At 34.3% G+C, this 27877-nt stretch overlaps 1 protein-coding gene and 1 pseudogene across 2 annotated transcripts in view; one reads left to right on the forward strand and one right to left on the reverse strand.

The window, feature by feature from the left end:
• The first annotated feature begins 512 nt into the window (after nt 1–512).
• On the forward strand, nt 513–2721 carry LOC148623600 (uncharacterized; annotated as a pseudogene).
• Nucleotides 2722–12447: 9726 nt separating this feature from the next.
• The window catches only part of LOC148623601 (uncharacterized), a 29310-nt gene continuing 13880 nt past the window's right edge, over nt 12448–27877 (reverse strand). For both annotated transcript variants that reach the window (XM_088565534.1, XM_088565533.1), the window contains exons 4-9: nt 21426–21477; nt 21095–21143; nt 19689–19732; nt 16989–17059; nt 14241–14315; nt 12448–12995 (exon numbers count right to left, since the gene is read on the reverse strand). In XM_088565534.1, coding sequence (XP_088421660.1) covers nt 12963–12995; nt 14241–14315; nt 16989–17059; nt 19689–19732; nt 21095–21143; nt 21426–21477 — 324 coding nt within the window. In that variant the 3' untranslated portion in view covers nt 12448–12962. The remainder of the gene's footprint in view (nt 12996–14240; nt 14316–16988; nt 17060–19688; nt 19733–21094; nt 21144–21425; nt 21478–27877) is intronic.

A 27877-nucleotide genomic window follows, 5' to 3' on the forward strand; every position in this document is an offset into this window, starting at 1 on the left:
ATACACTGCATTTTCTGACTCGCAATATCTTAACCAAGGATGTTTATCGAGCCATGTTCGATTAAAACCCCTTTTCACAACCCATTTATTTTTCAGTATAAAGAAGTTTTGTTTGTCGTCAACCTTCCCCTTGTGTGATGCAATATCAAAGTTTTGTGGCTGTAATGATTTAGGCCCTAGTATATTGTCTACACATTCACTGCTACATTAAGCAGGACGAGCAGACGTATCTGACTCCGACAAAACTTTAGGTTCTATAAATCCTTGTTTACTTGCATCTGTGGAAGCAGTTTTTTGCTGTTTTGAAAAGTATTATGATAATTAACTTTGTCCTTTGCTCAAAGTATGTTCTGATGAAGAGGGATCAAAAAGAGAAATTTTGTAATTTTTACCGCTAAGAATCTGGCAAAGAAGAAATAGCCATAGAAAATTTGACAAAAAACAATAACTATTTTACATTATTCTCATTGTGTCAAGATTGTAACAATACTACTTGCACATGTACTAAACTATTAGATGGTTTTCTGCAAAGGAGTGTTAAATATTTTAATGATGATAAAAGTAAGGATAAATCTATAAATCAGTTATGTTCGTCATCCACTACAGGAAGGAATTTGTCTGCATGTCAAGATTCTTTAGACACTAATAGAATGAAGGACATTTAATTAAAGATCAGATTAAGTTAAATAGTGTAAATGAATTGCCTGTAACTAATTGTACCATATCACCTCCTGAGGTCCTTCCATCATTTGATATAATGTTGCATGTATGTATTTTGTTTACTTTATCTATGATATCTTGTTTCTATTATCTGAATGTACAGGAAGTAATGACAACTGATCTATATAAGATGTATAATGAAAGTCCATATGGTTTTGGAAAAACAAAAGGATTGAAAATTTCTTCACATAATATCAATAGACTGGAAAACAAGTTTGATGAAATTAAGAACACTTTATTATTTCAGAAGAATCAGCCAGATATAATTGGGTTTTGTGAAACTTTTCTAAATCCAAATACTCCAGATAGAGAACTAATTATGCAAGGTTTTAATCTTGAGATAAAAGATAGGATGAAACTACATGATGGTGGTGGTATTTTAGTTTATCTTCATGATAATTTGAATTTTTTCTAGAAGACCTGGTTTAGAAATAGGTGGCATTGAGACTTTGTTGTTAGAGATCAAACCTTTCTGTAAAAGATCCTTTTTCTTGTGTTATGTGTACCGACCACCAAAGTCATTAACAGAATGGATAGACAATTTTGAAAAAGAAATGAGTATAGCTATGAATATAAATTCTGATGTTATTATTATGGTTGATTTTAATATGAACTTTTTACATCCGTCTAAACCTACACCAATATGGTTAGATTTCATTAATATGTTTTCATCTTCACCAATTGATAACTGAGCCAACCAGAGTAACAGAAAATACAAGAACTTTAATTGATCATATTTATGTAAGCAATCTAAACATGGTCCTATATTCTTTTGTTTGCAATTCTGCTATCAGTGATCATTACCCGGTGAGTTTAGTTAGAAAAGAAAAAGGACATGAATTAAAAAAGACCCATTCAACTATTACATACAGAGATTTTAAGTTTTTTGATAAGGAGTCTTTTCTATCAGATATGATGAATACACCTTTTTACCTTATTGAGCAAGAAAGTGATCCTTCTGTGTGCCTCGATTTATTTTATGGTATGTTAAATTCTGTTCAAAATAAACATGCCCCAATTGTAACAAAGAGAGTTAAAAGGGAGAAACAACCAGATTGGTATAATAATGAAATTTTAAATGCAAGAAAGCAAAGGAACAAATTCAAATCTCTTGGTATGTGGTCAGAATATAGATTTTGGCGAAATAAAACAACGCTGCTGATAAATAGTGCTAAACAAAATTACTATGTAAATCTTGTAAAGGATAGTAAAGACTCCATGGAAGTGCATTCATAGTTTAAATCCTAAAGTCAAATCTCCACCAAAGGAACTGAAACTTGAAAGTGGGGAAAAAGTAGTAGACATAGAGCAAATAACTAATGTTTTCAATGATTACTTCACTTCTTGTATTGAGAATTTAAGAAACCAGATGATTGTGCCAAACCACGATTTTCATGAACTACATAACTATGTTAAGGAAAAGATTAGAAACTATGACCATAAACAGTTTATGATACCTCCAGTAAAATGTAGTGAAATTTATGAAGCACTATTAACGTTAGATACGACTAAGTCATCTGGATATGATAATATTGGGCCTAAGGTGCTGCAATTAACGTCTCATATTATTGCACCAAGTCTTATTTATATATATAATCGTATGATTGATTCAGGCATATTTCCACATTCCAGATTGCAAACGGAACTCCTGTTTACAAGAGTGGTCAGAAAGATTTAGTATCAAATTACAGACCTATTTCAATACTTCCTTCATTGTCAAAAATAATTGAACGACATATATCTAATCACTTGTATGAATATTTATCTCAATGGGAATTTTTACATCCAGCTCAGTCTGGATTTAGACCTAAACACTCCTGCCAAACCGCTCTTGTGAATCTTGTGGATAAACGGCTATGCAAAATGAATGATGGAAACATAAATCTGGCTATATTTGTAGACTTTAAAAAGGCTTTTGATGTTGTTGATCATGATATACTTTGTAAAAAACTAATGATCTGTGGTGTAAATGACAGTACTGTACAGTACTATCCTACTTAAAGGATAGAAAGCAGCAAGTAAATATTTTAAACACTTTCTCGTCAAAAAAACCTATTAGCTTTGGCGTTCCTCAGGGTTCCATACTTGAACCTCTTTTATTTGCTATATTTATTAATGATCTTCCTCTTGACATGCATAATACTAATGTTGATATGTATGCTGATGATACAACCATACACAAATCTGGGAAAAATATTAATTTATTACAACAGGATGTGCAAGATGATCTAAGAAAAGTTGAAAACTGGTGTAGAAATAACCGTATGTTTATCAATCCTAATAAAACTAAGTGTATGATTATTGGAACAAGACAAAACCTGTCAAATGTTGATATACCCTCCTTAATAGTTAATGATAAAGCTTTAAAATTTTCATCATGTGAAAAACTACTTGGTGTAAAAATTGATGATACTCTAAGCTGGAAATGTCATGTTGATCATATATGCTCTAATATTTCATCAAGATTGTATCTCCTAGCAAAGATTAAGAAATATCTGAACATTGAAACGAGAAAAACTTTCTATAATGGGTACATTCTTCCACTTATTGACTACTGTTGTATTGTATGGAGTGGCTGTGGCTCTGAAGGATTAGACAAAATTCTTAAACTCCAAAAACGGGCTATCCGCCTCATTCTAGATGCTGAACCCTTTTCTCCATCAGAACCCTTGTTCACAAAATTAGGAATCATGAAAGTAGAAACAAGAATTAAATATCACAAATACCTATTAATCTATAAATATCTCCATGGGGATGCACCAAGCTACATATCAGAAACGTTTCAAGAAACACACCTTATTCACTAAGAAATGCTGAACAAGGAAATTCGATAATCCCAAAAATTAAAACTGAACTTTTCAGACATTCATTCATACATTCTGGGTCTGTCTTGTGGAATAAGTTACCCAAACATTTACGTAATCAAGCCACTGGCAACTCATTCAAAATCAATCTAAAGAAGTACCTTAACACTTTTGAATAGAGTATCTTAAAAGAGAAAATTGTTGCTGCTTACACTGTTTTTGTTTTGTTGTGTTTTAATGTTCTATATTATATTATCTTAAAGTGATTTGGTATTGTCAAATCAGCTTTTGTTTTTGTGTTGTCTTGTTTATTTTTAATTTCTATTGGATATAGTTTTTGTGTGTGAGGGCCTCAGGGAAGTTTAGCTTGTAAACTAACTGTGCAACCCTCTTGAAATAAAGAGTTTATTATTATTATTAAGGCGTGTTTATCCCAGACGCATATTTGTCACGTCAACGTAAACGGCGTCCCTTTAGCTCTTATGATCAACACACGGACGCTAGTTTAATTGAACCTATAAAACTTTACTCCAGCAGTGCTAAAGGTTGTCTGGCAAGCTATTTTTTTACTTCGTGCCTTGAGGTATGGAGGAACAGAATTCTAACCTCTTACGTTGTAGGATCGAATGTTTAATAAAGACTAATTCCAGATGTGATTGCTACAAGCAAATTAATATAAATGTAAAGCCAAGGTTGTGAAAAAGTAATAAAAAATGTCAAAATAATTTGTAAGCACATGCTTACACTGCATTAATGGTGCTACGCCAAGTGAAATAAAGAAGCAGGACATTACCATGCTAAACTTAATAACTTCACCAACAAGCTATAAAACAAATAAATCTCCAGGTCGATGTGATGCTTCAACACACTGGCAACACAACACACAAGAAACTGCCAAACATTTTCAGCCTTAACTGGCATTATGGAGAGGCCTTTCAGATATACAACACGAACCACGCTCCATAAATTGGAATTATAACTTCTTCTTATAAGTTCTTATGGATGCAGTGGGGGATTACGCAAGAAAATAGATCAAACGAGAACAATACATTGATTCTCTGTCAGAGTGAATAAAGATCGTGAGGTCTTTAATTTTGAAACGAATGAAAGTTTTAAGTAGGTCAGTGAGTGCCAATGCAACATCAGTTTTCAAAGACCCCGATGTAGCAAAAATATTGTCTATTATACATGACAGTTATGTTGTCGTTCCAGCAGACAAAGCTCAAGACAACATTGTTTTTGTCTGCAAAACGTATTACATCCAATGTTTATTATCAGAGGTAGACGTAGACAGTGATAAGTCCTATACTGCCATTACACTCTCAAAAGAAGAGATAGTGGATAACCATAAATCTGTGCTATCTTCTTTTGGTCTCTCTACCAAAGATGATGATAGTGATTTACCGTCTATGTATTGGATTTTTAAACTCCACAAGAATCCATACAAACAAAGTTATATAGCTGGATCCTGAAAAATTCGAAAGATCTTTTGGAGACCCTCAATTCAAGATTATTATCAGAATATAATAGCATTAAATCCTATGATTTTTTCAACACTGTATACTTCCATTCCCCATACTCAGTTAAAATCCCGACTCAAAAACATAATACATTCGTTGTTTCTCCAAAAAAGATGGTACACTTAGATATAATTATACAGTTCTTGGTAGAGATTCCTCATACTCTGTAAAAATAATTCCAAATCATCTCCCACATATACAGAAGATTTTTTCAAAATGCTGGAATTTTTGATCGACAATGTGGTGGACGCTTTTTTCAACAAACGGTCAGTATTCCAGTGGGAACAATTGTGCTCCACTACTTGCTGACATATTCCTAATAATAATAGATGATCTGATCCGAAAGAAAGAACATCGTTTAGCTAGATCCTTTAATCTCAGTTTCTGCTATATAGATGACGTACTATCGTTAAACAATCCCAGTTTCGGGGAATCGATACATCGCATCTACTCCAAAGAACTTGAGATTAAGGATACTACAGACACTGTGAAGTCAGCCTCATATCTTGACCTACACTTAAATTTTAAGATCGATGGGAAAGGAAAACTATTGACCAAACTTTACGACAAACGTGATGACTTTTCATTCAGAATTGTCAACTTTCCTTTCATCTCTGGCAACTTCCCTTCAACACTTGCGTATGGAGTTATCATATCACAACTCATACGTTGTGTCAGAGCTTGTCGTAACTACGCAGACTCTTTGTATCGCGCTAGGACTCTTACAGTAAGGTTTCTGGAACAGGGTTATGTTGCTACAAGATTGAAGTCATCACTACAGAAGTTTTATGGTCGCCATCATGAACTCGTGGATCGTTACGGTGTATCCATTTGCACCATGAAAACTGATTTGTTTATCGTGTCATAGTTTTCCTTTCCTCTTTCGTCTACCCTGGACTTGATTTTTTATGAGCAACTCGGCGGGTGTTTCAGAAAAGCAGAGGACGCTTACCCTACCGGTGCACCTGGTCCATGCTCCCAGTTTTTAATAGAGTCCGAGTTGCTCATTTGCTTTTGTTACTTTGTATGTATAATATTAGTAACTTAATGTTCTTTGTTGTTAATGTCTGATTTCCATGTTTGGTCTTTGTCCCTGGATTACTTTTTTTTTTATTTCCGCTAGAACCTTGGTTCCCTTGATTTACTCTTAAAGGAAGAGAAAATAGAGTACAAGTCCTTTGCCAATGAGTGGTCCCCACAGGAGTATATGGACCAGTTGTGCTGGGCCCTGGAAGGGAAGGCCAGTGAGCATTATGCACTTCTGGTGGAGCGCAATATGGCTTATGGTGTCTCACCAATGGGGAAGAAGTTAGGGCAGACAATACACTAAGGGTACAAGGGTCTATTCTAAAGAAACAACCTAAATCAGGGGTTCATGTGGACAACAAGGTGGGGCAAGTTTCCCCAGAGAATCCTAGGACCCAACCTATGGAAGAGCCTCAAATCCTTGCCCAATTCGAACAAACACATTGGGGGAAATCCCCACCATAGGCAAGTGTCTCCAGGGAGAGCTAGAGCCCAAGGCAGTTTCAGAGATAAGATAGGGAGGACCTATCTGGGGACCACACTCCAAAGGGACCAGGCTCGTCAAGTTGTGTCGGTCCATATAGCCCTTCACCGGAAAGAGGGGTGCAGGAGACGCATGCTCCCAGTCATGAACTAGCTAGCACATAGTTTAGGCTAAAAACCACTAATTCCACTTCCCATAGGCTTCTATGCTAATTTCACAATATTCAATGGCTTCTCTGGACTTTACCTTAACTTTAACCTGCAGAGGACTATATATCAGCATGATTCTACATATGTCAGCTCACAATCCTCAGAATGGCATGTGGGGTTAGCAGACTTGCAGTGCAGTACTGGTCACCGGAAGTGAAGTGTCTATAAATAGCATGGGAAATCCCGGTGTTTTCACAAGATAGGGGTATATTTAGAAATCATTATGGAGATTAGGCTTCACATCACAAGAAGCAAAATGCACCTATAAAATGTACAGAAATGTTTTTCCTTTCAGAAACTGTTTAATTTTTTTAAATGAGATGAGAACTTTTTTCACAGCACTATGAGGAACAGGGGTAATTTCTGCGTAGGACTATTTTTGCCTACGTTCCAAATGCTCATTGGTTGAATTAGTGGTCTGTACCCTTTAACCCTTGATGAGCAAAGCACAGAGCGTTTTCCCAGTCCAATGTCCAGGTATTTCAGATCAGCAAGTCCAGGTCATTCTACATTATCACACGACTTGAATGGGGACAAGAAGGTACACAATGGGGACCGTCCCAATGCAACCTAAACTCGAGGAAAGGAGGATGAGTCACATACATGTGAAGACAGTGAGTTGCATTAAAAAGTGGGACATCGGCCAATAGGAACAACTTGTCAAGAAGGGATGACACCATGTGCTGCAATGAAGGTGGAATAACAGTAGGGAATGATGCCGAGTTGAGAAAAGAGTTGAAATGGAATGAAGATAAGGAGAATACAGGGGACCCCAGCTCCTCAGACCCCAGAGGAGGTCTTGGTAAGCCTTAAGGGGAAATGGGAGAAAGACCTAGGGACCATTGGGGAGTAGATCCTGGAACTATAGGGGATAGGGCAATGTCACCTAGTAGAGCCTGTGGGATGACAGAGGGATGGCAACAGGGGGATTCTATGACTATGGACCTTGTGGTGGGGTTGGAATCAGAGACGAGGGAAACAGCTTGGGGAAATTGAGACTGTATCAGCCAGCCATGTAGTTGGAGGGAATATTTTAAGAATTCCTATGAAGATCCAGGGTCAGGATATGACAGCCATATTGGACACTGTTCCGGCAGTCATTAAAAATAAGGAAGTAGGAAAGTGTTTCTTTAGAGCAACATCATGTAGGGACATTCCCCATTACTTCTAGACAAACCCTATCATGAAAGTTGGATAAAAGGCCTTGAAGCCACCAAGATAGATGAACGCAAAAGTGATCCCCCAATGCAACCAGATATCCATTCTCAGAACAATTTGAATAGAGAATGGTCCAATGAAAAAGGACTCCTTGCCATCAAGGATGATGAACACATAGAAGACCCCTCAGCCCCCCCCCCCATGCCACCAAGTATTCCCATTCACAACAATAAGCAGTCCCATGGAAGTGGTCTTATGTCAATTAAAGGTGACGAATACACAGGAGATCCCCCATTGCCACGAAGTATTCCCATTCACAACAGTGAGCTGCCTTATGGAATGATTCGTATGCCGATCAAGGTTGGTGAAAAAAAACAGGGGATTCCCAAATATAACCACATGGTGGCATCACCATTCATATCCAACAAGGGTCCCTTGTTAAGGGCCTTATGTCCATCAAAAACGAAAAACACACATGAGATCCTCCAACAATGCCGCTAGGTTTACCTAATCAGGGATGGGTGGTATCCAGAGAGAAAGGTCTAAAGCCCACCAAAGTAGATGAGCACACAGGGGACCCCCAATATCACATGAGATGCACAAGCAGGAAGGGGAAGCATTAAACACTCCAAAAATCAAGAACTGTAATCATTAGAAATGTGTTGTGTGAGAACAGTTCCAGATTTCAAGGTCAAGGATTTAAGGCCATTTTTTCAAACAATGAAACAAGTGCCACTTGTTTCCAACAAAATGTTCAAACTCCTTTATTCATGTAATTTTCCACACCCTGATTAAGTTACTGCCTAATACTATTCCCAAGCTTTGAAATTGGGTTGTACCATACCAGTTAAACTTCCCTTGGAGTTAACATTGAGGTCAGAAAATAATCACTGGTGTACCATTATACCTGGGATAGTCCCATTAGGTAGGCAAATAGGGCGCAGTTCAGTATCCCTATTCAATGTGAGTGCGATCCTGGTTAAAACGAGTTACTCTTTCCTGGGATACAAAGTCCAGGGGGCAGTACAACTGCTCTCAGTTCCCAAACTGAGGCATTCACTTAGAGCCTCAAGAAATTGTAAATACCCCCATAATTATAAATAGACTGTATTGTTTGGTAGGTTTGTTGTATTCTAATTGACTCCCACTTCCCTCAATAATCAAACCCAAAACTTTTCAGGTAAAAGGAAGGAGAGTGCCGTGCATAGGTTAATTGGAAGGTTAGCAAACTAGTGTTAATCATTTTCATGTACATGCAGAAAGACTGCGTATCCTAGAGCAGAAATTGTATCATAGAAGTATACAAATGTAGATTAAAATACATGTACAATGTATGTTACCCCCACACAGTGGGAAGTTATGTCCTGTGGGTGTTAATTTTTAGTTAATGTTATATTAGGTAATTCAGGTTTTCAAGAGATATTTATTCTAGCAATAATGGGTGGGGTGGAATTTCCATATTTTAGTCCATATTGATTGCTGGTACCTAGTTGCTTCAGAATTGGTCCTAACTCACGGCACTTTTCCTTCATTTTACTATCCTTGTCTGCAATAATTTTCATTGAAAGAGTGTCATGTCATGCTTTGATACTCTCCCATGGGCAGTAAGGGTGGGGGGGCTTTAAATAAAACGGAGAGGAGTGTAGTGATCTTAGGTTTAGGTTGACCTAAATCCTGGTTGGTCTGGGAATCCCTCAACTGATGACACTGGTTTCCCCATCATTAGGTACCAGTCTTCTAGCTTCAGACACTGACCAGACAGACATGACATTAGACATTAGTACCTGAAATAAATACAGAAACTGGAGCCTGAAGCACCCCGAAGTAACTACAAGTAAGTAGTACCAGTTACTTAATCACCAATGATTGCTGGAGACGTTCACTCGAAAACGTTGTGAAACACGGTACAGATGTTGGCAGTGACCTCTATCTACTTGTTGCAAAGATCAAACTACTAAATGATTTTTTGAACGAAGAAAACATAGATTGAAAGATCCTACTGTTAACAAGAAGTTCACCATCTTATTGAAAACTAGGAGATATATGTGAAGGAGCTAAACAACATTCCTTGAACATCAAGGATGTTTACACTAATGTCAGAATGTCAGTAGAACAGTACTTGGCACTAAAAAGAAACAAGATAAAAACTGTATTAATGTTGCACCTGGGCAGCCTGAACAGGAGACAATTGAAAGAGAGAAAGGGATAGATCAAATAAGAGAGGCTTCTAGAAAATTATAGTAAAGATTATTCCAATGCAAATAAAGCAACCAAACGTGAACTCAGGCAAGATTGAAAAACATGTAAATGAGAGAGAGACAGCAGCCCAAAGAGTTGAACTTAGTAAAGTATACACAATCACCAGAGAACTGATTAGAAATTTCTTCAAAATCAACGGGTTAATGAAAAAACGGAAACAAAATAATTACAGACATCCAAAGATAGGCAGAACACATCATAGAAGTATTAAAGTGTTCTGACCAAACTACTGATGATCTGCATGGGTAACCAACGGATGTTCATCTAGAATCACCACCAAAAGAACCGATAAAGAAAGCTATTGATAACATGAAAAATAATTAAGCATTGACAACTTAAGTAGCAGTCTTTATAAACAACCAGACATGAGGTGATTCATGCATGTGAAAAAATACCACCTAATTCATTTTAATTTTTTTTGTTTAGAAACAGTAATAGATCACATAACCAGTCTTAGTTTTTCATTTGGTTGTTGCACTTTTGAGATAACAATTATACAGACTGTACATGAAATTGGCACTTTGCAAGAGTTATTGTTATTGATTTTGGCTGATTTGGTTGATTTTAGTGGGAGAAAAATGTATGATTTTATCAACCAAACCGAGGACGCTTACCCTACCGGTGCACCTGGTCCATGCTCCAAGTTTTTAGTGGAGTCCGAGTTGCTCATTTGCTTTGTTACTTTGTATGTATGATTTAGTTACTTTATGTTCTTTGTTGTGTATGTCTGTTTTCCATGCCTGGTCTTTGTCCCTGGATTACATTCTGTTGATTACCACTATAACCTTGGTTCCCTTGATTACTCTCTCAAAAATACAGATCCTAATACAGAAATGATTATTGTTCTGTAAAAATATAGCATATGTAGACTTAGAAAGCAACATTTGTTTGGTGGGTTTTTATGTTCCATGCATAACTTTACCGTTGGCAGTGTCTGAATTTTTATATGTGGACTGGTACTTAAAAAGTGAACTATTTAAGGCATATACAAAGATGGCTACAGATAAGCTACACATCCTGTTTTCTATTATACGGGAATTAGAAATATTACCAAACGATTGGTGTAAAGGACTAATTTCCAAAGACGGGTAATAAAATGGACTGTCCTAACAGTCTTACCGAGCCTTTGAAAATTACTTACAGCCAGGGATGCCAAGACAAGTAAATCAGAATACTTGAGGTCTTTTATGAGAATTTTTTATGCAATGTTATAGATGACAACAAACTAAGTGACTAGTTTAATGGAGTTAGATGTCACACATTCCTTGTAGCAACAGAGGGGTTATGTGGAAAACCATTTGAAACAAGCAAAGAGGGATATGATGGAGCATGACCTCAATGCTAGAATATCTTGAGTTTGCTGATAACATTGCACTTCTATCCAGCAATTCTGAGCACTTACTTGGAAAAACAAAACTGAAGACTTATATCAATATGCAATCAAGCAGAACTTAACATTAACAAGAAGACTGTAACAATGAAACTTGCTCCATCATCACAAACAATTACTTTAGACAATAAGCTTCTAGAAGGAGTAGAATAATTATTTATCTGGGATGTACTATTGGCAAGAACAAGATAACCTCAAAAGATATTGGAAACAGACTCCAGAAAGCAAATCATTTCACCAACTAAAAAAAAATATGGTAAAGCAGTAACATTAGCCTGATGACAAAAGCTAAGATATACAACAGCAAAAATGCTGAGATACAAAACAGCAAAAATGCTGAGATACAAAACAGCAAAAATTCTGAGATGTACAACAACAATCTCTTATCCATTCTTCTTTATGAATCTGAATGCCAGAGGATCACCAGAAAGACGGTCAGAGACACTTAGGATTTTACATCTAAGGAAGATATGTAATAAAGTCTAATCACCGATTGGTCTTTGTATGAAAGATCAGCATCATGAACCAAATTCAACAGAAGAGATTCAGATGGCTTCAGCATGCTACTAGAAGGAGCGCAAATAACCATGCACAAGTTTCTGCGAATTGGGTCACTAGCTGATGGCAAGTGAACAGGAAGACTCAAAGAAGCTTGGCTAAGAACAATGTGTAGTGAGTTCAATAGTAGGGGAAAGATCTGGGGTGAAATGGTAAAATTTTTTACCAAAGACCAAGATGCTTTGAGAACCCAGGTTACAGCCTCATGGGCCTCCAGGCACGAAGAGGATTGGTAAATAAGCATGGTTTAAAACATCTGGTGCACTCCTTTTTTGGCACTAGCATGACTAAGCTAGGTCAACAAAGACATAACACTTCATATAGAATGACTTTTATAAATAATCATACACGTAAACAAAGTCAGTATAAATAATGTTTCATATTCATATATATATTTAGTGAACTAATTGGCAAAAAATTCATGAACACAGGTACTTGAGTTCACGTTTGCATTTTTTTTTTATTTTTGTAAAAAATACTACCTAGGTAAGATTTAAAATAAAATATTAAGTTAAAATGGTTATATCTGACAACTAATCATACAAATGATAACAAAGAGTGAAAATATTTACCAAAAAAATTCTGCACCCAGTGCCTGTGTTTATCTCTTGTATACTTATATACAAATTAAACAGCTTTTAAAACTTAATTGTCATAAAGTCAGAAGTTCATCATCGTCATGTAACAGCAAGCTTGTTTAAAAGTATCATGCTTCCAAGTAACACCAACCAGCTTTAGTTCTAGAATCCATCATTGTATTTAGGCTGTGAATTTACCGGTAGTATCACAAAAAATGACTACAGCTGCTTAGGCTCATTATTCAATTTGATATCCTCACAAAATTTGATCAAATTGATCTCCCAAAGCCTATAAGTAAAGGATATAATATCAGACATTCAGACACAGCAAATTATCATTACATAAGACACTAATAATGGGCAAATAAACAGCCACACACAAACATCTCTCTCATGTAGATGAAAATGTACACTCTTAAGACCACTACAACCAAATAACTTGGTAAAATCTCTACATATGATTAAAATACTAATATCATAAAATTAACTTACTTTATATCATCTTCATTTAATAAAATGTGTCCTGGAGCACAACTAGATATACTCTCAGAGGTTCAACCCTAAACAGATGGGTCAAATAAGGACACAAATTCAAGTTTGATACAGCTCTGAATATTTGATACAAAGTATATCAAAATCAAAAAGAAGCTTACATTAATAAAAGTAAAGTTTCATAAAATTGCTTGAGGTGTTTTGAAGTAATTGTGTATTGTAGAAAATCTTTGTAACTCACCTGGCCGTAGGCCATGTGAGCTACAAAATGTATTGCCATCACTTGGCGTCCGTCGTTGTCGTCCTTAACAATTCTTTGAAAATCTTCTCATCAGAAACTATTGAATGGATTTGTATGAAACTTAACATGATTGTTCCTTAGAGTCTCCGCCACAAAATGTCTGTTTGGATTTATGATCTGTTAAAAAAACATGGTCATCATTACTAAAAATAGAACATAGGGGTCATGCAGTTTTTTGCAAATATTCCCAAAACAGTTAGGTTAAACCAAATTATGGGGTAAAAATGTTCACCATGATGAGATCTATCTGTGATGAAATTTTGGTGAAAATCTGTTGACCCATGCTGGAATTATTGCCCTTTTTGGATGTTTTCTTTTCTGCTGTTTTTGATGTTTATACTTTCATAAATCTTTTCCTCAGAAACTACTATACAGAATTCAATGAAAGTTGGTATTTTTGTGTTTTTAAGGGTATCCTAAACAAAATAACAGTTTGGATTTTTATCTGTGAAAAAACCATGGCCGTCATTATTATAAATAGAACATAAAACAGACAGTAAATAGGAAGCTGATGTAGGCCAGAACCTAAAATCGCTTGTAATGTATGCCCCATCTATATGAAGCCACACAAAAATAAATATAATAATAATTAAAATAAATCCATTTATTGAAAGTCAAGATAATTGAGACAAAATTTGGATGGACAGACTGATGGACAATGTGATTCCAAAATCACACCATCTTCTAGTTGCGTGGGTATAATTTCAACATGTGTAAAGTGAATTAGAGACAAATTCTTACTTTTAAGTCAATTATTAGTTTTGTAGTCCGACTGTTCATTTCATTTATATGAGACATCATTCTTGTCACATCATTCTACAAAAGAAAAAAAAAAAAAACTACACCAAGTAATGCACCTGCACTCCATATTGAAGCATGTGTGTTACAAAAAAAAACAATCATAGTAGGTCTGCTACAGAAATTATTTTGGTGTCTGGGAGACACAGATAATGCCCCAGAACAATACAATGTCTTTAATACATGAAGAAGCAAGATATAGTTAACTATGTTCACTTGGGGTAAGTGTCGACATAATATTAGTTTTTGACACAAAGGATGTAACAGAAAATACTCTGATTCCTGGTTAAGTCAAATCATTCTCTTTCGAAATATTCAAAGAAAAACTAACATTCATCACTTAGTTTTTATATCAACATTTAAATTTACCAGTAGATCATTTTTTGAAAAATATTACAAATTAGTTTTTTTAATATCGGTATAGAAAATATCATGCCTGAAACAACAGAAGATAACTGTTTATTTTTTGCAATAGCTTCCTGTTAGAAGTTACTTTTAAAGATAGTACAAATATACACTGCAACAGGTACACGAAATAGTTAAAAAATCTGCTCGTTTTTGAAAATTTATTTAGTATATCTTGCGTACAAATTTGCATGAAGATATTTATCAAAATTTCAGTATTTTGTCATGATACTCTTTCATTTTTCTGTTTTGAAATTGAATTCTATTCTTACAAGGAATCGGGAAGTACATGTGGTTGTTTTGGAGTTACAGGTCGTTAATTGTGATTTTACGTTAAAACTCCAGATGTTTGCAATTTTGGCTCAAAAGAGGCTTTTTCATAGGTTTAAAATGTCATTCCTGTCATTTTCCTTACATGGGATAAAATTTCCCGACGTTGTGTACATTGCTGTTATTATTTCATTGTTCCATGGTTGCATTGTTTTATTCAGAATGCTGTGTTATGAATGTTCCTTATATCTGATAGTTTCCACTTAATAACCTTATAACTATAGATCTAGCTACAGTAATGTAGCTCCTATGACATGATTCGTGCCAATGAAGCTACAACGAGGTCTCATATAAATAGCAGAGAAGTCCCTTTTAGAAGTAATTCATATCCTTGATTCACATGTATATGCTTAAACATTTTTAACATTGGGTTAAATAGAAATTGAACTATTCCATCTGATGTGTATCAATGTAACACCACTGAGGAAATCGACACAGGCAGCAAATTAATTCAATCTTTACTCGTAATTTTTTAATTGGTTTTCATCAGAAATCTAATCAAATTTTGTTCAAAGTTGAACAAAAAGTTCAATAATTTTAGGGATGTGGCTAATTTTGCTCCTTATTGCTTGAAAACAGAAAAAAAGATATCTGAAATCTGATTGAAAGTTGCAGGCAGTTATTTTCATAAGAAATCTACTATATATATATTTAAAAATCAGAAAAAAAGCCACATTGTTTAGGGCACGGCCTATTTGAGTACCCTTATAACCCCAAAAAGGATAAAGATTAGTATATTCTGTAAAAATCTCTTCAAAAGGTACACACTGACATCTGATTCATCAAAATCGGATTTTAATTAAAGTTGTTTCAAAATCAAAATTTCCTGGCAATATGCACATCTACATATGATGTTCTTCTACATACCACATTTCGTTAAATTCGGTTCAATAGTTTCAAAGGAGTTGAACTGAGAAGGTAATTAATGAGGATTTCTGGCACATTTCTATGTTCAAAGGGGCATAACTCTTTATAAAAATTTGGGAATCCAAATTTCCTGATAATATGCACAACTACATATGATGTTCTTTGTACATATCACGTTTCATAAAATTTGGTTCAGTAGTGTCAGAGGAGTTGCACTGACAGGTAATCAAGGAGGATTTTTTGGCAAATTTCTAAGTTCAAAGAGGCACAACTCCTACAAAAAGTGGGAGACCAAAACTTCCTTGTAATATGCACAACTACATATGATGTTCTTGTTATGTACCATGTTTTGTAAAATTGGGTTCAGTAGTTTGAGAGGAGTTGCGCTGACAAACTTTGTAACAGGCACACAGACAAGCCAAAAACAATATGTCTCCCTACTAAAGTGGGGGAGACATAAACTATTCCTATCAATTACAATTAAAACACCTAGTTTCCCACTTTTAGCACCTAATTTTCAAAAAGGGTGTTGCAAAATTCTTCATAACCATAGGGCCCTTCAAGTTATTGAACACCGTAAGGTTCAAAGTCCCCATTTCCACAACAAAAATGGCCGCCACTAGGGAAAAAAAAAAAAAAAAACCCATATTTGTAAAAATCAAACTTGACCTTAACTTTGTCAACCTAAACATTATATCAAAATTTGAAAGCAATCGGATAAGTACTTTTCAAGTTATTGATAAAACAAAGTTTGGCCGCCCTCCCACCCCCATATGTATACAAACTAATATCTTTTGGAAAATCTGGTTAAAAATGAAAAAAAAAAACCTTATATAGTGCTTTCAAATACCCAAAATACATTCATATCAAACACTCATTCCAAGAAAAAAGCTCCTACATAATGGAATATCTGTAAAACTAAATACCCTGCAAGTTAATAGTATTTTACACTACATCTAAGTGTGCAACAAAAGTTGTTTAAATAACATTAAAGTAAATGTTTTTTTTTCTGGAGTATTGATTGATAGATTACAAATGGAATACACATTTTAAAGTATAAACACACAATTTTACTAGATAAATGTATACCTTTTTCTGATTTCTGATTTCTGCCAGAACATCTATCGTCTCTTTAGAAGGTTCTACTGTCTCCAGTGTCACTAGAAAATATAAACAACCCCATTACTTATCTTAAACAAGAGGCTCTAAAGAGCCTGAATTGCTCGCCTGGAGAGATAAAATCATTCAGTTGTATAATTTGGAACAAAAAAGAGGCCCCTATACTTATATCATTCCTTGAGCCATTTAAGCAACACAAAAGTCAAATCATTTGTGAAGAGCATTTAAGTCAATATACCTATAAAGTTTCAAAACATTGGTACATGAAATTTCAGAGAAACGATCTTAAAGCAAAATTTAAATTAAGGGACTCATAGTTCCATTATGGACTCAACATCTGGTTTGGATCCACAATAGCACAAAATTTGAAAATTAATTTTCAAAATTGAACCTAAATATACTGGAGGCACTAAAGAACCTGAATTGCTCATCTTGCTAGATAAGCAACATTCTAATATGACGTCTTCATATCGTCAAACAGTATATGTCGGTACAACCCCACCTCTAGCACCTGAGCACTGTCTCTTTTCTTTGGCTGTGGCTTCAAGACAAAACACTCATTTAAAAACTTTTACGCGATGATTTAATGGCTGAGAGGTTACCTAATTGAAAACAACTATATAACACACATTTAACACATACAATGACATAAATATACAAATTTAATCCAACTTCCATATGGGGGAGGTTAAACAGAACAGCTGTTATTTTGGCTATGCCTAAGGAAATGTTTGTCTCCTTCCAGGGGACAGATTTGTACTCATATATCAACGTGGGTTTGGCATTTATATTCTCATTTAACACCTCGCTGTCGATCGGTGTTAAATAATCGAATATAGATGCCATACCCATGTTAAAAGGAGTACAAATCTACCCCCTCCACGAATTATTTCTAAATTCTATTTTTGTAAAAGCGGCCATGTTTTTTCTTCGATAAAAATTCCTAACGCTCATAATAAAGAAACAGTCATATTAACGCAAAATTTGACAACAGATAGATCTCATCATGCTAAATGCTTTTACCCTTGACAGAATTTGGCCAACCCTAACAGTTTTGGGCAAAATGCGAAAAACATCTGTCTGACCATTATATTCAATTTTTAGTAATGGCAGTTATGTTTTTAGACGGATCAAATATCCCAACATCATTTCTAGACAGTACACCCTAAGAAGTTCATGCCAAGATTTGTAGTATTAAAATTAGGGAAAAATGTTGAAAAAAGGCAGTACCTCAAAAAATGGCTATATAGATTAAAACAAAAATTTGACCAGAGATAAATCTTATCTTGTTCAACACTTTCACCTGGTCAGAATTTAGTTAAACGGTGTAGGAGATATATGTGAAAAACTTCTGTCTGACCCATTTCTATGTTTTTCGATGGATCAAATATCCCCACATCAGTTCCTAAGGAACATTCTAAGTTTGGTTCAAATTAGTAAAGTAGTTTCAGAGGAGAAGATTTTTAAAGTACTAATGTTAAAAAATGCCAAAAAAACATTGAAAGAGGGCAATAACTGCAACATGGCTGATCAAATTTAGATGAAAATTTGACCACAGATACTTTTGATGTTAATCAGAATTTTGCCAAACCTAATAGTTTTGGAGATATATGCAAAAAAACTTCTGTCTGACTTCTATGTTCAATTTTAGTAACATCGGCCATGTTTTCTGACAGATAAAAAAATCCCCATACCAGTTCTATGCACGATACCCTAAGTAACACCCATGCCAAGTTTGACACTGATCACAGCAAAGACTTTTGAAAAATTGTTAATGACGATGACCAATGATGATGACTGGTGCCAAGTGATGGCAATTGCTCACTTAGCCACAGGCTAGGTTAGCTAAAAACACATGTTGCCCCTATTTCCAACATGGTTCAGGCCTTAACAACCAATATTAATCCCAGTCAGACAGTATACAATGTGGTTTATAACATTTTGACACAATATCTTACAGATCTGTATGCTCATACTTGAATTAAAAGGTTAATTATTATGAAATTCTTATTTTGACCCCTTCTTCCAAAATGGTTGGGCCATAATCCCCAAAATCAATACTGCCCTTTCTTTTGTGGTTTGCGACCTTTTTGTAAAAATTCATCATGATCTAGCAACTTATATTAAAATCATGGAACAAAAACCATGTATCAACAGACAATGTATAGCACTGTCCAAGATCATGTCATAACTGAACTCTGGGTAAATACCAGGATGTTCCTGACATCAGTCAACTGTCTCATAGTTTGTAGATTTAGGGTAAATACCAGGATGTTCCTGACATCTGCCAACTGTCTCATAGTTTGAAAATTGTTCCAGTTCCCATCTTTTAATCCAACATTAATTTAAAGATATGTATCCCTTTTTAAAAGCTTGTGATCAATTTTAAAATAATTTAAGAACTCTCTTCTGATAAAAGCTGAAAAAAATTCAGTATTCTCAAAATGTTATTTTAATTGCCAGCCACATTTTGTTACTATTTGAAGTAATATATTGGAATCCAATAATTGAATACTTGTTTTCACCTATAAAAATATAAAATCATATTTCAATGATTTTTTTATTAGAATATTTATATCATTGTACATACCAAATTCTAGATTTGTTTTGATCAGTCTACATTGCACATTTTCTAAAAGAACTAAGTAATATGTTTGACTGTATACAAACCTGGATCTATACTACTGAGCATCAAGTGTTTCTCATACATTTCCCTACAAATTATAAATCATTAATCAACAATGACAATAATGTAGGCTTGTTCAATTAACTATTTGCACTAAATCATAAACAGACAGAAACCTATAACACACATTTGAATTAAAGGGCAGAGCCTCAATCTTTCATTAATTTGATTCATCAGTTGAATGAAAAAAATCAAATGAGAGCAAACAAGCGTTCTTCTGTGCTATAACAAATGATATGTCCACCCAATTTTGTTGGGATTTCATGTCCCATGACTCTAAAATAAAAAATCTGAAAACAATAAAAAGCAACAAGGAACATTCTTCCTTGATTATCTATTAACACGGCACAAAAAAACTGTTAAACACGATCAAAGCCGTTTTGAGTTAATGTTGGAGATTCACTCCGTTTTTCCCATTTTATCATTATTTTTTTTTAAAAGCTGAAGTTTCACGAAAATTGCTGATAGATTCTCAAGATACAGCTGGAAGTGTGAACAACAGATGGGCAGACTGTTTAAAGTACACCATAGTAATAAATATAGGCATATAAAAACCGTTTCATTTAACTACTCAACTATTATTAGCCCTTGGCCATAATAAAAGAAGAGAGCTGCCATGTTTGAAAGATGATAATGACCATGGGGAGGCAATGGATGGAATGTGAAAAATGATATATGTTCATCATACACTTCAATGTTTTGTCTGACACAGTTGTGCAAGTCATTTTAAAATCAAAGCCAGAAAGAAAAATTAACTTAAAAAAAGGTGATTTGATGCTATAATGAAGCATGTAATATTAACTGGAGACAGATGATATTACCATATATTCAGAACTTATATATACATAATTTTTATATGCATTATAAATGATTGTTTAAACCTATATCACATCTCCAGGCCTACACAACATACAATGTATCACACTACACTCAGAACACATTTGAAGGACAGTTGAAATATATGATATAATGAACATGACATATCAAAATCGGTATCATATGCCATATCATTGGCCCTCATGGTGATATGGTACATTAAGTATAAATCTGTCTCCTAAGCTTCAATTTACATGTATTTTTTCACATGATTATATACAGGCTAAATAATTTTGAAATCCATAACAGAATGGCAAAAAAAACATGTAACACCCCATCGTCACATGTTGTCACATCATCACATGATTTACATTGAAATATCTTAGGTGTTTTTAAAATATTTTACATTCTATTCAAAATTTATAAAAATTATATATTCAAATGATACAGACATAAAGAGCTGCATTTTTTCTATGGTTTTAGGAGAAAAGATTTTGTGTAAATGTTGGGGCCTATCCTTTCAGAAGGGAGAAAACATGAAGTCATAATTTCTTATGAGATAAAGACAACTTACAATTTTTCTTCTGCTCTCTGTAACTTGCTTTCAAGATTCCTTATTTCATCTGAAAATTATGAGTCATCATTTTTCACTATTCATTTCCTGCTAAATGATGCTTTTCATTATATTTTTTTAATTACATGTACTTGTTTCTGAAGAATATTTCAATAAAAAGCAAAATCCATATCATATTTTGTGTTGAAAAGTCCCATAACTTTGAAACTAAAAAAAAATCCAACTTGTTACAACTATGATTAAAAAAAAGACTTTTGTAGACTTTACAATATTGAAAGTTGAAAGTGTCTTCACTGTTGAATTACTTGTGAAGCCAATAATTAATACTAACCTTTCATAAAGTTTTCTTTCTCAAAGGAATCCTCATATTTTGAAATTCTCTCCTAAAAAGTGATGTTTTTATTAGTATTATTCAATCAATTCAATCATTATTTATTCCATCTCTACAAAAGAAAATCATTTTCAAACTCCAAAGAAAGGTGTTCAGAAAACATGGATAACCTGAGAACATAAATACTGATGTGCGAGTAAGAAGAAAATAGCATACATTTAACAACCAAGCACACTGAAACAACATACTAAAAATTAGTTTGTTTTGCCTTAAAAATATGTACATATATATACCAAAAAATGTAGAAAAGATAAAGCAAATATATACTGAAGTACTAGCAAAATTGAGTGTCAGTAAGATACAAAAAAATCCTGTTTTAACTGTGAAACACAAAGTGCTATAGCAAGGCTACAGGTATTATCCCATATTGTGCTACCTACCAAGTTTCATGAGATTCAGTTGAATAGTTTCAGAAGAGTAGCAATGACAAGCTGCCTTAATTGTAAATTTTGGAAATTTTCCTACTATAAGGAGGCATTACTCCCATAAAAATTAAGTGATTATATTTTCCAGGTAATATGTACAACAACATATGGTGTCCATGCTATCTATCGAGCTTCATGAGTTTCAGTTGAGTAGTTTCAGAGGAGTTGCAATGACTAGACTAGCTGCCTCAGTTGTATATTTTGGAAAGTTCTTTAGTTAAAAGGGACATTACTCCCACAATAAAAAAATCTGAGGATCAAAAAATGAAATTTGGTTCTGTAGGTTCTTACAATCTACTTCAGTTGTATATTTAATGAAACTTTTAAAGTTAAAGAGACATCTGACATCACCCCCACCACCCCCACAAAATTCAGCCAATCGAAAATTCCTAGAACTGGTAATATGCACAACTGCATAGCATGTCCTCACTAACTACAAAGTTTCCTGAAATTCAGTGCAGTAGTTTTGGAGGAGTTGTGTTTACAAATGTATGACAGACAGACAGACAGGACAAAAAATATGCCTTCCTACCAAAGTGGGACTAACCTAGAGAGATCTTTGTGTCTGGAAGATCTAGATGATGCACCTGCACATGAGAGACTTGTCTATTGACACTAGGGCAACACTATGAATAAACAAGTTTTCACTGAGCTGCTAAGCTGCTAAGTAGATTTCCTATCAAATTCTCCATAAACATATGCATAAATATTTTTAAAATTTCTTATACCTGAGAAACAGGATTGGTTTCACCATGCTGATTTGGATCAAATACAATGTATCATCACAAAAAATTATGATGTATCACAAATAGTTGAAATCATTTTCAAATGAAAAATTTGAATTTTTCTAAAATTTTAAGGGAACTAGCTTCCCACTATGGCTATATACACGTACCCAAAGTTTTCATTTCAATTGGTGCAAGCTTTTTTGAGCTGTTGTGCAACAACTCCAATCACCCTTGTTATGAATATGTCACATGTACCAAATGTTTACATTAAAACATAATGTTTCCCATTTCTATATTTCTCAATGGGTTCTTTCAGGGATCTTCATTTACTTGATGTCAAAACAGCAACTTTTTTCATATAAAACACAATGATTTTTTCTATTCTATATATTCAAAATTAATCTAACTAAATCAAAATCACTTCAATAGGTTTTATCTAAACCCTGAATAGAAACTGCTCACTGAGTATGCACAGTGAGTTACTCAATAGAACATTTATTGAAACAAAATACAGCTGAATACCAATTGAAATAGACAAATACATATGTAACTACTTAAACAATAGCATTGAATCAACTATATACTTTATTATGTATCAGTGGACAAGACAATCAAGAATGAACTATATTCAAAGCTCTTGCCATGGTCAGCATAACTATTTAATTAACTGATTAAAGGGGTTCTACTGATGTATTTTGCTGATAATAGCCATCATATAATTTATCTAACACAACTGACAACAGTGTAATTGACAGCTGATCATAAACCAATTTCATTACAAATAAATAAAGTAACCCGAAAACAAGAAATTGGAATTTTTCAAAAACATTTCAGAGAGCTTTCATCCATAAAAGCGAATCTGAGTTATCGCACGACGTGTGGACGGACAACGGTATACCATAATACGTCCCGCCTATATGGACGGGCGTAAAAAAAATAGCAAAAAAAAAAAGCATTTTGACCCCTATGTTTTATTTGTAGTAATGACAACCATGTTTTTTTGACTGATGAAAAATTTTAAATGATCTGTTTGTGGAGGAAACTCTAAATAAAAAAATTATGCAAACTTTTATTAAATTTTGTTGCAATTGGTTTCAGAGAGTTGTACACATTAAATTTGATGGTGAACAATATTACTCTCCATCAGAATTTTGCTTCATTCAACAGTTTTTGAGTTATTTGCAAAAAACTGTATTTTGACCCCATATGTTCTATTTTTAGTAACAGCAGCCATGTTTCTTAAGGAGCAAAAATCCAAACAGTCATTTTGTGCAGGATACCCTAAGAAACAATCATACAAACATCGATTGAATTCTAAAATGAAATTTCTGAGGAGATTTTTTTTTAAGTAATTACATTAAAAACAGCAAAAAACATCCAAAAATGGCAGTGACTCCAACATGGTTCACAGATTTTCACCAAAATTACATTACAGATAGATCTTATCATGGTGAACATTTTACCTCCATCAGAATTTGGTTAAAACTAATGGTTTTGAAGATACATGTATATGCAAAAAATGCTGTCTGACCCCTATGTTCTGTTTTTAGTAACAGCGGCCATATTTTTTAACAGATCAAAAATCCAAACATACATTTTGTGCAGAATACTCTAAGGAACAATCATTTAATGTTTCATCCAAATCCATTCAGTAGTTTCAGAGGAGAACATGTCTGAAGAATTGTTACCGACAACGACGAAGGATGCCAAGTGATGACAATAGCTCACCTGGGCAATGGTAAAGTGAGTTAAAAAGTGGATTTTTTTGAGGCATGGTTCAGCATGGACCTTATATCTACAAAACCGTTAAAGAATCTGAAATCTGATTGAAGAGTGCAAATAAGAATTTCTATAAGGAATCTAAATTAAAAACAAAATTCAAATTGGAACCAAAATTTAACAAGAGGTTCCCAGGAACCTGAATTGCACACCTGATCATTTTACACCATTCAAAGGCAATAACTCTTACATGGTCATCTTTTTTAGGCCTAATAATAAGGATCATTACAGCAATGGAAAGACTTCGGCTAAACCTAACAGGTTTGGAGATATAATATACGAAAAATTACTGTCTGACCCCTATGTTCCATTTTTAGTAATGGCAGCCATGTTTTTCCACAGATTATAAATCCCCACATCAGTTCTATGCAAGATACCCCAAGGAACATCCATACCAAGTTTGATTCTAATTGTTCTGGTAGTGTCAGAGAAGATTTTCGATGGAAATAACATTAAAAATAGCAAAAAACTTGAAAAAGAGCAATTACTACAACATGGCTTAACAGATTAAAACAAAAATTTGACCTCAGATAGATCTAATCATTCTGAAAGAGTAATCAAGGGAACCAAGGTTATAGCGGTAATCAAAAGAATGTAATCAAGGGACAAAGACCAGACATGGAAAACAGACATACACAACAAAGAACATAAAGTAACTAAAATCATACATACAAAGTATCAAAAGTAAATGAGCACTTGGACTCCACTAAAAACTGGGAGCATGGACCAGGTGCACCGGTATGGTAAGCGTCCTCTGCTTTTCTAGAAACACCCACAGAGTTGCTCATAAAAAGTCAAGTCCAGGGTAGACAAACGAGGAAAGGAAAACTATGACCCTTTGAATAAATCAGTTTTCATGGTGCTGATGGATACACCATAACGATCCACGAGTTCATGATGATGACCATAAAACTTCTGTAGTGATGACTTCAATCTTGTAGCAACATAACTCTGTTCCAGAAGCCTATCTGTTAGAGTTCTAGCGCGATACAAAAAGTCTGCGTAGTTTTGGCAAGCTCTGGCATAACGTATGAGTTGTGATATGAACACTCCATACGCAGGAGCCGAAGGGATGTTGCCACAGATGAAAGGAAAGTTGACAATTCTGAATGAAAAGTCATCACGTTTGTCGTAAAGTTTGGTCAATAGTTTTCCTTTACCATCGATTTCTAAGTGTAGGTCAAGATATGAGGTTGACTTCACAGTGTCTGTAGTATCCTTTATCTCAAGTTCTTTTGGGTAGATGCGATGTATCAAATCCCCGAAATTAGGATTGTTTAAAGATAACATGACATCTATATAGCAGAAACTGAGATTGAAGGATCTAGCCAAACAATATTCTTTCTTTCTGATCAGATCAGCTATAAAGTCAGCCTCATAAGAGTGAAGGAATAGGTCAGTTAGTAAAGGAGCACAATTTGTTCCCATTGGAACGCCGACCGTTTGTTGAAAAACATGTCCACCACACTGGACAAATATGTTGTCGATTAAAAATTCCAGCATTTTGTATACATCTTCCTCTGTATATTTGGAAAATGATTTGGAATTATTTCTTACAAAGTATGAGGAATCTCTACCAAGAACTATATATTTGTATCTAGGAGTACCATCTTTTTTGGAAAAACAACGATGTATAATGTTTTTAAGTCGTGATTTTAACTGAGTATGGGGAATAGAAGTATACAGTGTTGAAAAATCATAGGTTTTAATGCTATTATATTCAGATAATAGTCTTGAACTGATTTTCTCCAAAAGATCTTTTGAATTTTTCAGGATCCACATTGAATTAATACCACTACGGGAGTAACAAGTGTTGTGGTAGGACTGTAGAACACTTTTACCCATATCAGAATTTGGCTAAATCTAACTATTTTGTGTATGAAAAAAACTTCTGTCTGACCCCTATCTTCTATTTTCAGGAACAGTGGCCATGTTTTTTTTTGACAGATCATAAATTTCTATGCAGGATACCCCTAGGAACGTTAATACCAAGTTTGGTTCAAATTTGGTTTCAAGTAGTGTCAGAGAAGATTTTTGAAAGAAATGACCAAAAAAAATAGTAAAAAACTTGAAAAAGGGCAGCAACTCCAATACAGCTTAATAGATTAAAAACATTAGAATTTAGCTAAACCTAACAGTTTTGGAAATACTACTGTCTACTTTTAGAAACGGCTGCCATGTTTTTCGAAGGATCAAAATTCCCTAGAGCAGTTCTATGCAGGACACCCCTAGGAACATTCATACCAAGGTTAGTTCCAATTGGTAAAGTAGTTTCAGAGGAGAAGAGTTTTGAAAAATTGTTAACGACGATGACAGAAGCCAAGTGAAGGCAAAAGTTCCCATGGCCTTTGGCAGGTGAGCCATAAAGTTGATTTTTTGGGCATGGCCCACTTTGGCCTTTTATTACACAAAAAACAGTTCATGGGGTATAAATTTTTGTGGTTCCCAGTGAAAAGGAGATTTCCATAGATCTGTATACTGAAAACCTCAAAATGCCACAAACTTGTTTCTTCCCTAATGCACATAAAATGATATCCATGAATTAAAGCACTTTCACAGTATGTACTAAACACATCAATTTAGAAGTATCACATTGACATCTGAATCATCAAAATCGGATTAAAAATAAAATACTTTTATCAATTCCAATTACACCACTTTCCCTACTTCTAGCCCCTTATTTTCAAAGGGGTTGGGGAATCAAAGTGCTGACAGCACTGGCAGTTTTTGATTGTGTTAAAATGAAAACATAAAAACATTTAACACATTTTATCCTTCCAGACACATTACTGCAAGATATAAATTCCCTAAATGTAAATTTATTACTAAATATACATTAAGGCCAAAAAGGAGTCCCTCAAATCCTGAGTTGATATGAAGACGTAAATCTTAATTTTATTTGCATAAATAATAGAATATTATTGAGCTGATAAATAGCAAGAAACATATTTACTTGTTATAAAAGAGGTATTGAATGATATTAAAGGAATTACATTTGGTCTATATTTTTGTGTCGTGTTCAGAAACAGTAGGGAAGTTCCAAGCATGAACCGGAGACATAAGTATTTTGATCCTCAAGGATCAAAACCCAAAAATCCTCCAAAAATTATGGGGCCCTCCTCCATGTCCCTAGGAACAGTGTTAAAATTTGCCAACAACAACAGCATGATGCCATAAAACTTCTGTAAATTTGTTTTGCAGCTGTATAAAAATTTAACCTATTTGGACTGAATTTCTAACTGATCTTGATCAACAAACCAAATATCTCCAACCACTTCCATGGCTGGATAAGAGAATGACCCAGAATAAAAATAACCCAAAACATATTGCTTTTAATTCCCCCTTCGGCCAATTTTTATTACATATTAGATATGTCACAGAAATAATGTGATTTTTGTGCTGCCTGTTTGTATTGCAATATACCAAACATAAAAACACCTACAATTTCCATCAGAAATGT

This window comes from Perna viridis, chromosome 2 (genome assembly GCF_037379345.1).
Source record: "Perna viridis isolate PV_CMFRI_1.1 ecotype Kerala chromosome 2, ASM3737934v1, whole genome shotgun sequence".
Lineage (NCBI taxonomy): Eukaryota > Metazoa > Mollusca > Bivalvia > Mytilida > Mytilidae > Perna > Perna viridis.